Consider the following 15,945-nt stretch of genomic DNA (forward strand, 5'->3'; position numbering starts at 1 on the left):
AGCCAGATTCAATGCTGAGTGCCCTGCCAACTGAGCTATTAGAACCATCATAGATTACACATACTCATGGCATAATGCCACTCATAACTCACTTTTCTGAATTAAAAAATTCACCCCATATACCGGAGCATACTCAATGTCTCAATCGTTTCTACGTTATATGTTTGTGTTGAGAATATTGGCTATTAAGCTTAACTGCTGGTCAAGTAACTTCACGATGGTTGTGTGGCGAGCGAACCGGCGGTCTCCAGAAGTGGGTGAGAGAGAGCTCTAGAAATGACCTGAGTTTGATACGAATATTTTTGTATTCGTGGATAGCTCACACGGTAGAGCCACGTTCTCACCTGCCAGGCGGAGTTGTCGTACCAATAAGGTCACAGGTTCAAACCCCACCACCGCCGCGAAAATTTTTATTCTCTATTGTCTTCTGGCACTTTTCTACTCACTTCATCTCTTGTTGTTACATACTCATGGTAAAAACTAGAGACATTTAATTAAAATTGACATGACAAATATATACCTCATTGGTTTTACAAATGTTTTGTCAGTTACAAACTTAAAGAAATGGAAAAAATACAGATATTGATTTCATGGCAATTTGGTCATGGTTTTAGAAAAATGATTATTTATTTCCTTCAGTTACTACAGTTTTAAGAAGATTGGAAGGGGGGGAGGGGGGCATTTCCTTTAATGATATAAAGGCTACCAGTTAGTTCCATGCCCATGATAGCCAAGTGGATCGCTTTCTGGTAATGGTAGCAGTCAATAGCAAAGTCGTTTATTTAACATATAAAAGATTGTATGTAGCAATTTTTTGTTTGGCTTAGTGTTACTGAAATTTTAACATTTATTATTGGATTTTTTTTTTTTTTTTTGTCGGTTACTGATTTTGAAGTTTTCAAGTAGGCAGGTAAGTTAAAATAATTATTGCGAGTAAATTATGCAATTGCAAAATTTATTTAAAATAGTTTCAAGTGTTCTACCACTTCTTTTTCATAATAAATTTTGCCTTTTCAACTTTATGATTTTACAAATAATAAGGGTATGCAGCTCACTGTACAGCCATTATTGCATGTTGTGGTAGCAATATTCAAATTCTGCTCAACACACTTAAATCTCTGATTTTAGGTTCTATGTGACAAACACGGCAATTCCTTGTGGTTGAATGAGAGAGAATGTTCTATACAGAGGAGAATGCAAAAGGTTATAGAGGAAGCTCCCAGGTAAGGATGAGAAATAAATGGGATGAAATAGATTTTTTGCTCAAGGAAAATAACCAAGTGGGATCTCCAGGTGTTAGTGCAATGTCTTGTACCTGTGTGGAAAGACATTACTTGTTCAATAATAGTTGAAGTTAAGTATTTTTTATGATTTCTTGATTATATATCTGAACTTGAAAAAAGTTTCTTAAAATAATTTACTAGTTGGTGTCGATCGCTTTTGGAATTCTTCCCTTAATAAAAAATAATCCATTTGGCTGCGGAAGGGTTTTTGAACTCGAAACGTTCCATGTTTGGAATGTTGTTTTTTTTTAAGCTGTTACTGTTATATCAGTCCACTGCTTCTAGCAGCTTTGTATTCACTTTGAATAAGTCGTTTTGTGGTGTAATCATGGTAATCATTTTTCTTTCTATTCAGGTCACTATTTAAGATGTTTTTTTTGAGAAATTAAGTTTGAAATACCATGTCAGGGTAGATATTTACATTTGGTTAGGTGGATCGTGAGACAGTGTTGTTACTTCATAAATTATTTATACAAAATTATTAAAAGTTATAAAGATTGCCAATTGTGAAAGATTACATATGTAGCTTCTCTAAATTTTCTAAATCTGTGAATTGTCATTTCCTGATGTTTTGGGGGTGTATTTTGAAGTATCCTCTCTTAAATAGTATTTAAATCATCATTAAATGCTCAAATATTCATTTTTTGGAAGGGGGTTGTTCCTTGTTTTGTTTTTTTTATTGTTTTTTTTTTGGGGGGGGGGGGTTTGCTTGCTGGAATCCAATATCACGATGCCAGAACATCCTTTTCTTTCGTAGGTAAAATAAATTCCTTTTCTTTTCCAGCGTGTTCCTGGATGAAAAGACGAGGCAGGCTATGGGAGAACAGGCCTGTCAACTTGCCAATGCCGTGGGATATGATTCAGCTGGTGAGTGGCTCATGTCTAGGTTGATGTTTTGTTGGATTTTTTGTCATAGCATGGGGGGCAGTGTGGCTCAGCAGTACGGTCTTCTGACACAAAAGGTACCGAGTTCGACTACCCGCCTCGTTGTGTGGCCCTGAGCAAGTCATCTCATCCTAGCTCACTTTGCACTGCGGCTGACACCTGGGTTATTCCAGTCTTCCCTTGGAATAGACCTTAAAGACAAATTTCCCCTTGGGGATGAATAAAGGGAATTTTTATTTTTTAAATTTTATTTTAATAAAAACTTTTTAAAGATTGATATGACCTACCATTTCCTTGTGAAGGCTCTATTTGGGGGGTCGCCGGTGCCTTTAGAAATAGTGGGATATATTTAATTCCATCTCCATGGGCCTTTTTTTGTTCTGAAGGACAAATGTCTCTTCTTCAGTCTCGATATATGTGACAAATCTAAGAACATTGAGTTCAGATTATTTGTTGTGATGATAATCAAAATAATGAGTTGATTTTGTCTTTTTTTATTAATTTAATTATTTATTCATTTACTAATTTTTTTAAAGGCATCCGATAAGAGGAATTGCCCCTCTTGGTCAATTGTTCCCGGTTATTGAATGTTAATACCATGAAGTGAAGCAACAAACATGAATATAGCAGCTTCATTGTTGAACAAAACTTATAACAAAAAGAAAACATTGAACTAAATGACAAATATATTTCTAATAACTTTTGCCTTGACCTTACTTTTTCCTGGTGCTGAAATATCCTGAAAATAAAAGTCTCTCCACAACTGTTTAACCTCTATGTTCTCAACTCTCTATTTGATATTGTTTTTGAAAGACTATTTCATTTTCATGTGGAATTCACCAGTTGTTTCATGTGGAATTCACCGGTTGAAAAAAGAAAACAGTTGAGCCACAAACAGTCTTTAATATTTATTTATTCATTATTATGTGCAGCTTTGTGGTCTAGTGGTACGACACTCGCTTTCGGATTGGAGGGTCCTGGGTTCGAGCCTTGCTCGGCACATTGTTAAGTCCTTGGAAAAGACTCTTTAATCACATTTTCTTACTGTACTCAGGTGTAGAATAATCACCTGGCCATTAACAGTGTTGTCTCTGTTCGAAAAATATGTAATATCGCCTAACAGGCATCATGTCATGTCCTACATGTTATGTGTTGCTGTTGGCTAGGGACCCCTTGTAAAGTGCTTTGGGCATGTTTAGTGGATATTGCGCTATATAAAAGCTCAAGTTTAAGTTTATTTCATTAACTAATCCAGAATAAATTTTGTTTTTATAGTTATGAAAATACAAGCCAGGGATAGTGATATTTCATATTGATTCCGTTAATGCTTTTTAAATCATCTCATATAACAATATATTTAACATTTGTTGTGATAATTTCTTCGTTATTTATTCTTCTTTCTCAACAGGCACTGTGGAATTTTTAGTAGACAAGTATAAAAACTTTTACTTTTTGGAAATGAATACTCGGCTTCAGGTAATTAGAAGTGAAAATCATGATAATGTTTATAATCATGGAAAAATAATAGAAATAATGAGGATATCAACAATAATAGTAATAATAATAATAATGGTATTAGTTATAATAATAATAATATAAAAATAATGATATTAGTAATAATAATAATAATGATATTAGTAATAATAATTATCATTATATTATTATTATTTCCTTTGTTAAACAACAGGGATTTGATATAAAACATTATATATGGTTGTTATGCTCCTTTCATTACTGGTAACAAAATAGCTTTCTGGGGTAGGTAACATGTTTGAGATGCATTGGAAAGGCCGGGGTCACTCAATTGGTTGATACTTCATTATAGGTGTTTAAAGCCTTTTAAATTGTTGTGAGTTGAACTGTAATTTAGAGAATTTAACTTATTGTTATTGTTATTATTATATTATTATTATTATTATTATTATTATTATTATTATTATTATTATTATTATTATTATTATTATTATTATTATTATTATGTTATTATTATTATTATTATTATTATTATCATTATCATTATTATTATTATTATTATTATTATCATCATTATTATTATCATCATCATTATTATTATTATTATCATTATTATTATTATTATTATTATTATTATTATTATTATTATTATTATTATTATTATTATTATTATCATCATTATTATTATTATTATTATTTGTACATCATTCATACATAAGTACATTTAAGTTTTTATACTAGCTGTACCACGTTTATCACTATTGTAATCTTTCAATCAATTTAATATTAAGGGCATTCAAGGGATTTTATCCTATTTCGCCCTATACCATATGTTATTATGTTATGTTATTATATGATAATACTGATGATGATTATGACAACAAGAAATTATGGATAGTCTATTTCCGAAGAAAGATTACAATTTAAATCAGGTTTTAAATGGTTTCACATGATATGTTATATAAACATAATAAATGTACATTTCTGATAGATATTTTTTTTTCATACATGTTCATTCTCGTGAAATAAGTCAATAATAGAGTTTTTTACCACACAAAAAGAGAACAGATGCTGCTGGTAGTGAAACCCTAGGGTATTATGTTTAGAGAATGAGTGTAACTTGTCATCTGCCCTAGGTGGAGCACCCCATCACCGAGATGATCACTGGTGTCGACATTGTACACCAGATGTTGAGGGTGGCCAAGGGACATCAGCTGCTTCATAAACAATCAGACATCCCCATTGATGGCTGGGCTATCGAATGTCGAGTCTATGCTGAGGTACTTCTATAGCCCTATACCTGTTTTCCAATAATTGCTTTCTGTCGTTGTCTTGGAATGAGATTACTTAGTTTTGTCCTGACCCTGGCCGGATGGCCTTGCTGAGAGAGAAACAGTCGAATGGAAAGTTATAGTTTTGGGAAATATTTTTTAAAATTGTAAATCATCTGTCTGTTATGTACTGTTTTTTTTTTTTAGGTGTTTAACAACGCTTTCGACACTATTTAGGCCATTGTACTGTTCTTGTTTTCATTTTTAACGTTTGATTTGTAAACATTTGAGTCTGTTCCTCTTTGTGGAATTTTGTGTTGGTGTCTGGGTGAGACTGTTAGGTGATCTCAAACTAAGTACACTGATAGCTTGCTCTTGGAATCTACATCTGTTCCCTGTTTGAACCATTCCCCTTTGTCTTACTTTTTTCCTCAAGTCCTTTTAATTATACATCTAGAATGCTTTAATTTCCAATTTTCATTCTTTTTACTGGTGCTGATATGACCTAAATGTGTTGCAAGCGCCGTAAAACCCTTAAAAACAAACAAAAACATATGGTGAGGTACAACATTTCAAAATGTTTTGACTGAATAAAATCATCATTGTGTGATTTACTTTTCCTTTTCATTTAATATTTTTAAAAGTTCATGGCTTTGGCATTAAAAAGGAAGTTCATGGCTTTGGCATTAAAAAGGAAGTTCATGGCTTTGACATTAAAAAGGAAGTTCATAAAAGCCTTTGAACCAATGTGGACTTATTTGCAGGTCTGACAATCAAATTCTTTTTTTTTTTTTTTCTGTTATGGGCTCATTGTTATAACGGAAATACTATCAAACAAACACAAAATATTGTTCTTTACAACAATGTGAATCAATAGAGCCCATAATTGCTTTTGCTTATTAGACTTGCAAATTGACAAACTTGAGTTTATATATGGACGGAAATTATTGCTTTGACAAAAATTGTAAAATGTAAATGTAAAAACTGTTTCCATCCAATATGTTCAGCAGATATAAATTCCTTTTTAAAAAATAAACAAATAATATATATGGCGCAAGAGGTTCCTAGCCAACTGCAACAATTAACATGTGTGAAACATGATGCCTGTTAGGTGATATTACAATTTTTTTCTGAAAGAGACAACACTGTTAATGGTCAGGTATTCATTTTACACCTGAGTATAGTGAGAGAATGCCTTTTTCAGGGACTCGACTATGCACCGTTCAAAGCAGGACTCTATTCCTGATCCTTCTGATCCAAAGGCAAGAGTCATACCACAAGATCACATCATGATTTATTCAACAAGATATTTGTCAATAATTTAACAGGAAATTGAAGGAGTGGTCCAAATAAACACCTAGATAACCACGCCTCTCGGACAGTCGTCATAATGTAAACAATGGCAATGATTGGTAAACATAGCAAACTACAAAGGTTTTACTATCGAAACACCCACCGTTCAATCACTTGATCTAATAGAACCAACACAGAAAACTATGTGTAAACTTAAACGTTCATAATATAATCTAGAAAATTGTGTGACAACTATTCACCCATTTGGCAATTTAAAACAATAACAATGATCAGAGAGAGAGAGAGGTTCATTTCATTCACGTTTATGTTTATAAACAACCAACTATGTTTGTCCGAGCATGTGTGATAGTGTGTCACAAATTCCATGTTTTGATTGTCAACAATCTACTGGTTAATTGAGAAAGAGAACATCAATTAAACACTAATCCTTCATGTGCTGAGAAAGATGTCAAATTTGACACGCTTTTTGATTAGAATCTGGATGACAGTTCTTGAGATATTCAATTCATCTTATGGTAAGAACAAGAAAAGTTGATTTTTAATGCCAGTGCTGTTGCCTTTCATTTCTCTCGACAAAAATCCGTTCAAATCTTCCACAGGACCCTTACAAGAATTTTGGTATGCCTTCCATTGGACGATTGTCTCGTTACGTGGAGCCACTACATGTGCCTAATGTAAGTCATTACATTTATTTACATGGACATCATTGTGCTTTAAAATAACATCAATTGTTGGGACTAAATATTTTGGCTTAGAGCATCTGTTGCTTTATAATTTATATACTTGCTACCATTGTCATTTAGTAGAAGTGGATTGGAATATCCTGCTTTTCAAAGGTTTACTAGTTAACTTGAATTCAAAACTACTCTTCGTCTTAGAAGGGGGTAACAGAATGTTTTTTTTATCATAATTTTTTGTTTTTCAAAACTTATGGAAGGATCAAGCCTTTTTTTTCTTTCTTTTTTTTTTTTTAGATGTTCATACTTTCATATGCTATGTTGCTGCAAATGGAGTGACATTTCAACATAATACAAACCATATTGCCTAGTTTGTTTTTTGGAGGTTTTTTTTTTTTTGTACATTCATTATTGTTGTTCATTTTCATTTATTATTTTTGATTCAGGAATGATTAACTGAAGTATTGTCTTCACTTATATATCTTCTTCTTCTAGGTTCCATGCCTGGTCCAGGCTTCGGATACTGCATGAATTATCTCTCTCCATTCCTCCCTGTCTCTTGCCTTTTCAAACAGCTCTTGGATTGTTAGGCTGGTGAAGCCCTTCAGTTGGTCTATGAGTGTTTTTCTTTGTCTCCCCCGGGCGCGTTTACCAGGTATTTTCCACAACTTGCCAGGTATTCATTCTTATCTTTCCTTACTATGTGTCCGAAAAAGGATAGTTGTCGATCCACTATTAAGGGCATTAGTTTCCTTTGTTGGTATGTTTGTTTTAGCACTTCTTCGTTCGTTTTGTGTGCAGTATACGATATTCTCTGCATCCTTCTCAAGCACCACATTTCAAAAGCTTCAATGTTCTTTTGTGTTTCTGCATTTGTAGTCCAGCTTTCGCATCCGTATAACAAGATTGGCCACACGTAGCACTTCAAGACTCGGAATCTAATCCCGAACGACATCTGTTTGTTTTTCAAAATGTTTCCCAGGTCCATGAAGGCCTGTTTGGCTTGAGTTATTCTTGCTCGTATGTCTCGGTTACATCTTCCATCTGTTGTCACTATTGAACCTAGGTATTTAAAACTTTCTACGTTGGTAAGTTGCTCGCCGTGAATCGTTATATTGCAGGTGTTGTTGTTTTCGGGGTTTTTCTGTATTACCATGCATTCCGTTTTGGTGATATTCACTTCCATTCCCTTGGCTTCACTATCTACTACCACTTTGTCAACAATCTTTTGAAGTTGGATTTCTGATGTTGCAATGAGTACCGTATCGTCTGCGTATCTTATATTATTTATGTTGTGACCTCCCACTTTTATTCCCTCCATATTATTTATGCCCCTCATGATTGTTTCTTGGTATAGATTAAACAGATCTGGTGAGGCAACACACCCTTGACGGACTCCTTTCTTAATAGGAATGGAATTTCCTGTAGAGTTTCCGATTTTGATAGATGCCTGCTGGGTGTAGTATAATGTTTGCATGAGTCTGAGGTCTTTCTCATCAGCGCCAATGGAGTGCAGTTGTTTTAGTATTTCTTCGTGGCGTACTCTATCAAAAGCTTTTTTGTAGTCGACAAAACAGAGGTATAGTGGGGTCTGAACCTGTATAGCTCTTTCACTTAAAACACGGAGGAGGTATATTGCGTTCCTTGTCCCTCTGTCAGGTTGGAATCCATATTGTTCTTCTGCGATTTCGGGGTTAATCTTATTCCTTAGCCTGTTGATAATTATACGCAACAGTATTTTGTTGATGTGGCTTATTAAACTTATAGTTCTAAAATTTTCGCATCTGACTGCACCTGCTTTCTTTGGTATTGCTATGAAAATAGAGTTACAGAGATCTTCTGGAATTTTCCCAGTATTGTATATATTGTTGAATAATATGTGAAGTTCATCAATTGCTAGATCTCCTAGGCTTTTTAATACCTCTACAGATATTTCATCAGGGCCTGTTGCTTTACCATCCCTCATTCGTTCCATGGCATGTTCAATTTCACTTTTGGTGATGTTTGGTCCGCTTAATGGTTCTTTGAATTTCAGTGGTGGTTCATTTCTATTTGGATCATTGTACAGTTCGCCTATGTATTCTACCCATCGGCTTTCTATATGTTGTTCTTCAAATAGCAGTTCCCCTTGTTTGTTTTGGATACAACTTCCTGCTGCTTTGCTTTTCCTTTTCCCTGATAGTTCTTTTATTCTTTGGTGAGCTTGTTGGGGGTTGGGTTTGTATTCTCTTTCGATTTCGCAGCATTTCCAGTCTAGATAGTTCTCGTGTGCCTCGATGCATTTGGATTTAATGTGGTTGTTCAATGTTTGGTATTCTGCAGACCCTCTGTTGCATTTTCGTCTTTCTTCAAATAGGTTTAGAATTTCATTTGTCATCCATTCCTTTTTGCTGTTTATTTGAGCTATTGGTAAATGCTTTTCTGCAGTTGCTTTGACACACTTTTGGAATATATCAAATTGTTTTTCACATTTTTCATTATCAGGTTCACTTTGGCTTTGTATCATGAGTGCATTTTCAAATTCTTCTCTCATTTTTGTTTGTATGCCATTGTCTTTGCATAACCTGTAATCCCTCTTTATTCTACCAGCTGTTCTCTGAATAGCTTTAAACTTTATCCTTATTGTACAAACAACTGGGACATGGTCACTGTCTACATCGGCGCCTTCATCTTCACTTATATATATATATATATTAATACATCATTCAGACTCGTTGTGATAGCGGCATCAAAGAAGGGAGTGAAATCAGTATCTACTACGACCCCATGATTTGTAAACTGGTGACCTATGGTCGAGACAGGGCATCAGCCATGAAGACGATGGTGGAAGCCTTAGATTCATATGTCATAAAAGGTTGGACTCGTTCTGTTTTCATCTTTTATTTTATTTGTCAGTTTTTGTTTTTTGTTTTGTTTTGTTTTGTTTTGTTGTTTTGTTTGTTTTTTTGTTTTTTGGGTTTTTTTTTTTTTGGGGGGGGGGGGGGGGTCTGAATTTTTATCCTTATCATTACTATTATTATTATTATTATTATTATTATTATTATTATTATTATTATTATTATTATTATTATTATTGTTATTACTATTCTTAATATTATTGTTATTAGTAAAGTAGTGGTAGTGGTTGTATTGGTATTGTTCTTATCATTACTATAGGGAATGAGATTAGCGGAAGTCCCTTGATTGGACGTCACCTTACAGAGAGAACGTCAACATGGTTTTGCGCATGCGTCTCTCTCGTCCTCGCTTTCGATAAGGTTCTCATGCGGCTTACAAATATGGTCATCTGGAGGAAGCTTAGGCGTCCTTAAAATGACGAAGCGTGCTTAAATCGAAATAGACATAACACAAAAATTTCCATAATAAATGAAAGTTAATGATTTATTTTATTACTTTATTAGTCATGATAGCGGAACACCACTTGATTCTGCAGCGTTGTTTACAGTAGAAAATGTTAGGGGCTGCCTGTGATTGTGAAAATACTAACGAAAGGAACAATACAGACAATGGACGTTTTGGGTACAAACCCTTCGTCAGCACAACAATACACAAATTAACTTGGAAAACAAATAAAATAAAAGTACTAAAAGTATTTGTAGTAGTAGTAATAATAATAATAATAATAATAATAATAATAATAATAATAATAATAATAATAATAATAATAATAGTAATAATAATAATAATAATAATAGTAACAATAATAATAATAATAATAATAATATTAATAATAATAGTAGTAGTAGTAGTATTGTAGTAGTAGTTGTAGAACTACTAGTAGTAGTAGTAGAAGTAATAATAGTAGTAGTAATAGTGGTGGTAGTAGTAGTAGTGTCAATAGTAGGGGTGGGGGGGGGGGGGTGAATGGGCAAGGTGTTAGAGGGGTGGTCGAATCTTTGAGAAGGAAATACAAACAAACAAAAAATTCGAACGGTACTACGACTACTACTACTACTACTACTAGTACTTATTCTATTACTCTTACTTCTTCCAATATTACAATTCTAATATGTCTCTTATCTTCCATTATACGTTCAAAAATGCCAATAAGGAGTCGGCTAAGGGCGATGTTGAAAGGTACTACAGCAGAAGTTGTAAAAACGAAGGTGTTCTAACCAAACTTTCACACCGTAAAGACCACAAAATTAAAAAACTTACAACTTTCAACTGAGGATATCTTTCCTTTGGATAAGGAAATTTCACTAATTATGAAAAAGAATTTAAGAATGAAAAATAATATCAAGCTTTAAAATATAATGTTATTGGGATGAGAGAAAAAAATGTTTAGAATTAAACACACGGTTTGATAAAACTTAAAGATCGCTGAGAAACTATTTAACTAACCGCGCGGTTTCACCGGAAGCGAGGACGATAGACACATGCGCAAAACCATATTGACGTTCTCTCTGTAAGAACTTCTCCACCGGTGACGTCCAATCAAGGGACGCTACTCTTCTGCTAATCTCATTCCCTATAGGTTTGATATTTAATATATATTTCTTTGATGTTTGTTTTTCTTTGGTTTTTAAGTTTTTAATGTGTTTTTCTTTTTTTTTTTCTTTTTTTTTTTTAATTTGTTTCCACTAAAATTATTTCCTCTAATTAATTTTCCAATTGTTATTTCCTTGTGTAATCCAAACATATTTGTCAGCACATGGTTTTCACAGCAAAAATAAATATGACTTCTGTGATTATACATTCATATGGTATTTACATGGTACATTGTGTATGGTATTTACACGGTACATGGTGTATGGTATTTACATGGTACACGGTGTATGGCATTTACATGGTACATGGTGTATGGTATTTACATGGTACATGGTGTATAGTATTTACATGGTACATTGTGTATGGTATTGACATGGTACATGGTGTATGCCATTTACATGGTACATGGTGTGTGGTATTTACATGGTACATTGTGTATGGTATTTACACGGTACATAGTGTATGGTATTGACATGGTACATGGTGTATGGCATTTACATGGTACATGGTGTATAGTATTTACATCGTACACAGTGTATGGCATTTACATGGTACATGGTGTATGGCATTTACACGGTACATGGTGTATGCCATTTACACGGTACATGGTGTATAGTATTTACACGGTACACAGTGTGCAACTATAACTCTGTAATGAACTAACTCTTCACATTCTTTGTCTTGTAAAGGTGTGACCCACAACATTCCTTTGCTGAGAGACATCCTGACTGAACCTCGCTTTGTGGCAGGCGACACCAGCACCAACTATCTGCCTGAAGTCTTCCCAGACGGATTCAAAGGTTGGTGGACGTGACATTTTTTTTCTTTCTGATCCTCTCTCTCAGCAATATCCAGTTGCTTTTGTTGGGTTTTTTTTATTTTATTTTTTTTTTTTTTAAAGAAATTTTAAAACCTAAATTTCGATCTATTTCCCATTTATTTGATCTTGAAGTTGAAAGTGAAAATTCTTATTACCAATCTTTCTTAGAAAAACATTTATAAAAAAAATTAAATTAAAAAAATAAAAAAAGAGTTTTTTTTTTTTATATAGCGCAATATCCACTAAAATGTGGTCAAAGCGCTTTAGAGGGGTCCCTGGTCAACAGCAACATTTAACATGTAGGACGAGACATGACGCCTGTCAGGCAATATTACAAATTTTTGGGACAGAGACAACGCTGTTAACTGCCAGGTACTCATTTTACACCTGAGTACGGTGAGAGAATGTGAGTAAAGAGCCTTCTCCAAGGACTCAACTATGCGCTGAGCGAGGCTCGAACCCAGGACCTTCCGATCCGAAAGCGAGTGTCATACCACTAGACCACATAGCCGCACATGGAGGACATAGGTGCCTTTTTTCAGCCGATAGGCGGATTTTTGCCGTTTCCTCCTTCATCTGTAACCTTATTTTTCCTGGACAGGAGAGGAAGAAAGAATCAGCACAATTTTATATTTTGCGGATTTTTGTCCTAAACCGATGTGTCGCCTTCACTTATCAGAGAATGGTTCATGTATGAAATTAATTTCCTTCGGGGGTAGAAAAAAAATCAGCATATTTTTTTTTTTTTTTGTGGACTTAGAGTGATGTATGACCTTCACTCGTCAGAGAATGGTTCAGGAATGAAACTAATTAAAGGACTTTCAGTTGGTTACTAATCCACCCGTTTATCACTTTTAAAAGCAAGCATATCTTCTATTAAAGACTTTCGTAGATCATATCTATGATTTATGCACCATGCTCAGGTTAATTGAATTTTTTAATGCCTCTGTCAAATTAGACATTCAAGTAGAAGCCTAATTATAGGCTCACATGGAGTAATTTTGGTGAGGAAATCAAGTTTGTTTAAATTTATTGGGACAAAAGGTGTGTTTCTATTATATGATGCAATTAACCTTGAATTTTGTTTAACCTTTTAATTTACACAATTTGGTATTGATCTTCTAGTTAAAATAGTTAAGGTAAAAAGGTGGTTACGTACTTGATCCTGATGTTTTCGTTAGTTATGGTTAAATGGTAGATTGTTAGGTTTTTGGAGGGTCTTTAAAAAAATATTTACTTATTCATAGGTGATGAGGAAGTGACAGGCATGAAATTGATTTCATTTTCTTTGTTGTGTGTGTTTAATATATTTTTTTATTTAATATATTTTTTTATTCCTTTTTTTTTTCTATTGACCTTGGTTTTTATTTTTTGTTTTTTAAAAGATCATGTATGTTTATTTTCTGTTTGTTCATGATAACAATTTAGTGTGTCACTCAAGATTGCAAATATTGCAAATCTGAGCTCGTAAAAGGCTCTTCATTTTAAAACAAACAAAAAAGTTACAAAGTGACACTTAAGGAAGGGATAATATCGTCACACACTCCAGTTTGAAATAATTTGAGATCTGAGCTGGCATTTTTTGGAATAGAAATCTGCCATTTTTATTGGGTTTTTTTATTTTGTTTCGTTCTTTTTGTCTTTTGCATTGGGATTTTGATCCATTACACGTTTGACCATAATTCAGAGGCTGTAATTCACTGTAATTGTTTCGTTACAATTTTTTATTGTTTTTTTTTTTGTTGATTAGTTTACGGAACTTACTCTAAGATTGATATTAGGGATGCCTTTTTTTCCGGTTAAAGCCAAAAAAATGGCTTTTTAAAATCTACTTGTTATCAGTTTGTTTACTGTTTTTTTTAGTTTTTGTAAGAGACTTGAAATTGATGGGGGGGGGGTTTGTTTTGTTTTTTTTTTCTTTTGTTCTTTATTTCACAAATGAAATTATTAGTTGTTTAAAGGCAACAGCAAAAGGGGGAGCTGGAGATATATTTATCCTTTTAAATTGAGGGTAACACGTTTTGATGAAGACAAGCTTTGCGGCTAGACCACATATAATTTAAAAATCAATATAAATCAGTTTGCTCTTTTTGTTAAATCATTTTCTACATATAGTTTTATCTCGTTCACGGTTTCATTGTGGGGCTTTGTAGTCTTGTGGTATGACACTTGCTTTTGGATCAGAATGTCCTGGGTTTGAACCTTGCTAGGCGCATAGTTGAGTCCTTGGAAAAATCTCTTTACTCACATTCTCTCACCGTACTCAGGTGTAAAATGAGTACCTGGTCATTAACAGCGTTGTCTCTGTCCAAAAAAAATTGTAATATCAACTAACAGGCATCATGCCACGTCCTACATGTTAAGTGTTGCTGTTGGTCTGGGACCCTTTGTAAAGCACTTTGAGCACTTTAAGTGGATAATGCGCTGCATTAAAGCTCAAGTTTGTTTTATTTTTGCATGAAATATTTTCATATGCAAAAACATTTCTGTTTCTGATTTTTTTAATTTTTCATCAATCCAGGCAAACAGCTGACCTTAAAAGAGAACCAGGAACTAGTCGCCCTCGCATCAGCTGTCCACATTAAAGACCAGTTAAGGTCAAAGCATTTTCTCAACCAGTCCAAGTTAGTCTACCAATCCCTGGTTTCTGTTGGTGTCAGGCTTATTAGATCGATATTCTTCATTTGTTTTTTTGTTTTTTTGGGGGGGGGTTTGTTCCAATGTGGGGAATATTTACTCTTATGTAGCAACACTTGACTTTGGTGGTACATGTGCACCAGATATTGATGTTAGCAGTTTAGTATTTCAAAGAAAAGATGATCAACATACGACTCATACTTTTTTTTCTTCTTCTTTTTCTCTGTAATAAGTTTGTACTAAGAGGTTTTATAGCTTCAGTTAATACTTTGTTATTGTACAATTAAAAAGATGCAGGCTGTAAGTGAGGGGTGTAATTTGATAATTTTTCCCCACACTTTCCAGATTTAAAAAGATTTCATTTGACACTTTGTTTCAATTGCTTTTTTGGGGAGTCTCATTTTATTAACGAACAGCATCTGGTTATACAGAGATAATATATTATTAGAATAAAGCAATGGTCATTGGCTTAGTTTACTCTTCTTTCTTTTTACCTTAGGACTATGGCTTTAAATTTGAGATTCTTGGTTTGTATTAAGCTGAATAACCACTATGTTTCGGTAACAAAGATATTGTAGCCTGCTTTATAAAGTAAAAATCAAAACAAAACAACACTTTCTGGCCTTTTATTTGAATAGCATTGTAGGCCTTTAACATATGGAAAGGACAATTCATTAAATGTCTACAAAAAGTAGATTTATGTCTAATAATAAGAATGGATTTATACTACTTATAGTAATATATTAAATAATACTAATACAAAACTATGTTCCTGTTATTTTTACACTTTGTGTTTGATCGATAGACGGAGACATTTTCCTCCTTTTTGGCAAATTGCTATTATCATCAATGAATAAAAAACACTCACCAAAACCACTACATCAACATCTCTACCACCACTACTATTACAACTACCACCACATCATCATCCCTACCACCACTACTACTACAAATAACACCACATCATCCCTACCACCACTAATTACTACAACTACCACCACATCATCATTCCTACCACAACTACTACAACCACCACCACACAATAATCTCTAAGACCACTACTACTACAACCACCACCACATCATCAACCCTAC

At 33.7% G+C, this 15,945-nt stretch overlaps 1 protein-coding gene across 1 annotated transcript in view; it reads left to right on the plus strand.

Moving 5' to 3' along the window:
• LOC144981026 (propionyl-CoA carboxylase alpha chain, mitochondrial-like) overlaps window positions 1–15,945 on the plus strand; it is a 40,269-nt gene that overhangs the window by 16,625 nt on the left and 7,699 nt on the right. The window contains exons 9-16 of the mRNA XM_078929100.1: window positions 1,129–1,223; window positions 2,068–2,150; window positions 3,577–3,644; window positions 4,778–4,921; window positions 6,826–6,900; window positions 9,613–9,757; window positions 12,084–12,194; window positions 14,736–14,838. Of these exons, the coding sequence (XP_078785226.1) occupies window positions 1,129–1,223; window positions 2,068–2,150; window positions 3,577–3,644; window positions 4,778–4,921; window positions 6,826–6,900; window positions 9,613–9,757; window positions 12,084–12,194; window positions 14,736–14,838 (824 nt within the window). The remainder of the gene's footprint in view (window positions 1–1,128; window positions 1,224–2,067; window positions 2,151–3,576; window positions 3,645–4,777; window positions 4,922–6,825; window positions 6,901–9,612; window positions 9,758–12,083; window positions 12,195–14,735; window positions 14,839–15,945) is intronic.

This window comes from Berghia stephanieae, chromosome 10, assembly GCF_034508935.2.
Source record: "Berghia stephanieae isolate SIO BIC M18660-M18661 chromosome 10, UCSD_Bste_1.3, whole genome shotgun sequence".
In the NCBI taxonomy this organism is placed as follows: domain Eukaryota; kingdom Metazoa; phylum Mollusca; class Gastropoda; order Nudibranchia; family Aeolidiidae; genus Berghia; species Berghia stephanieae.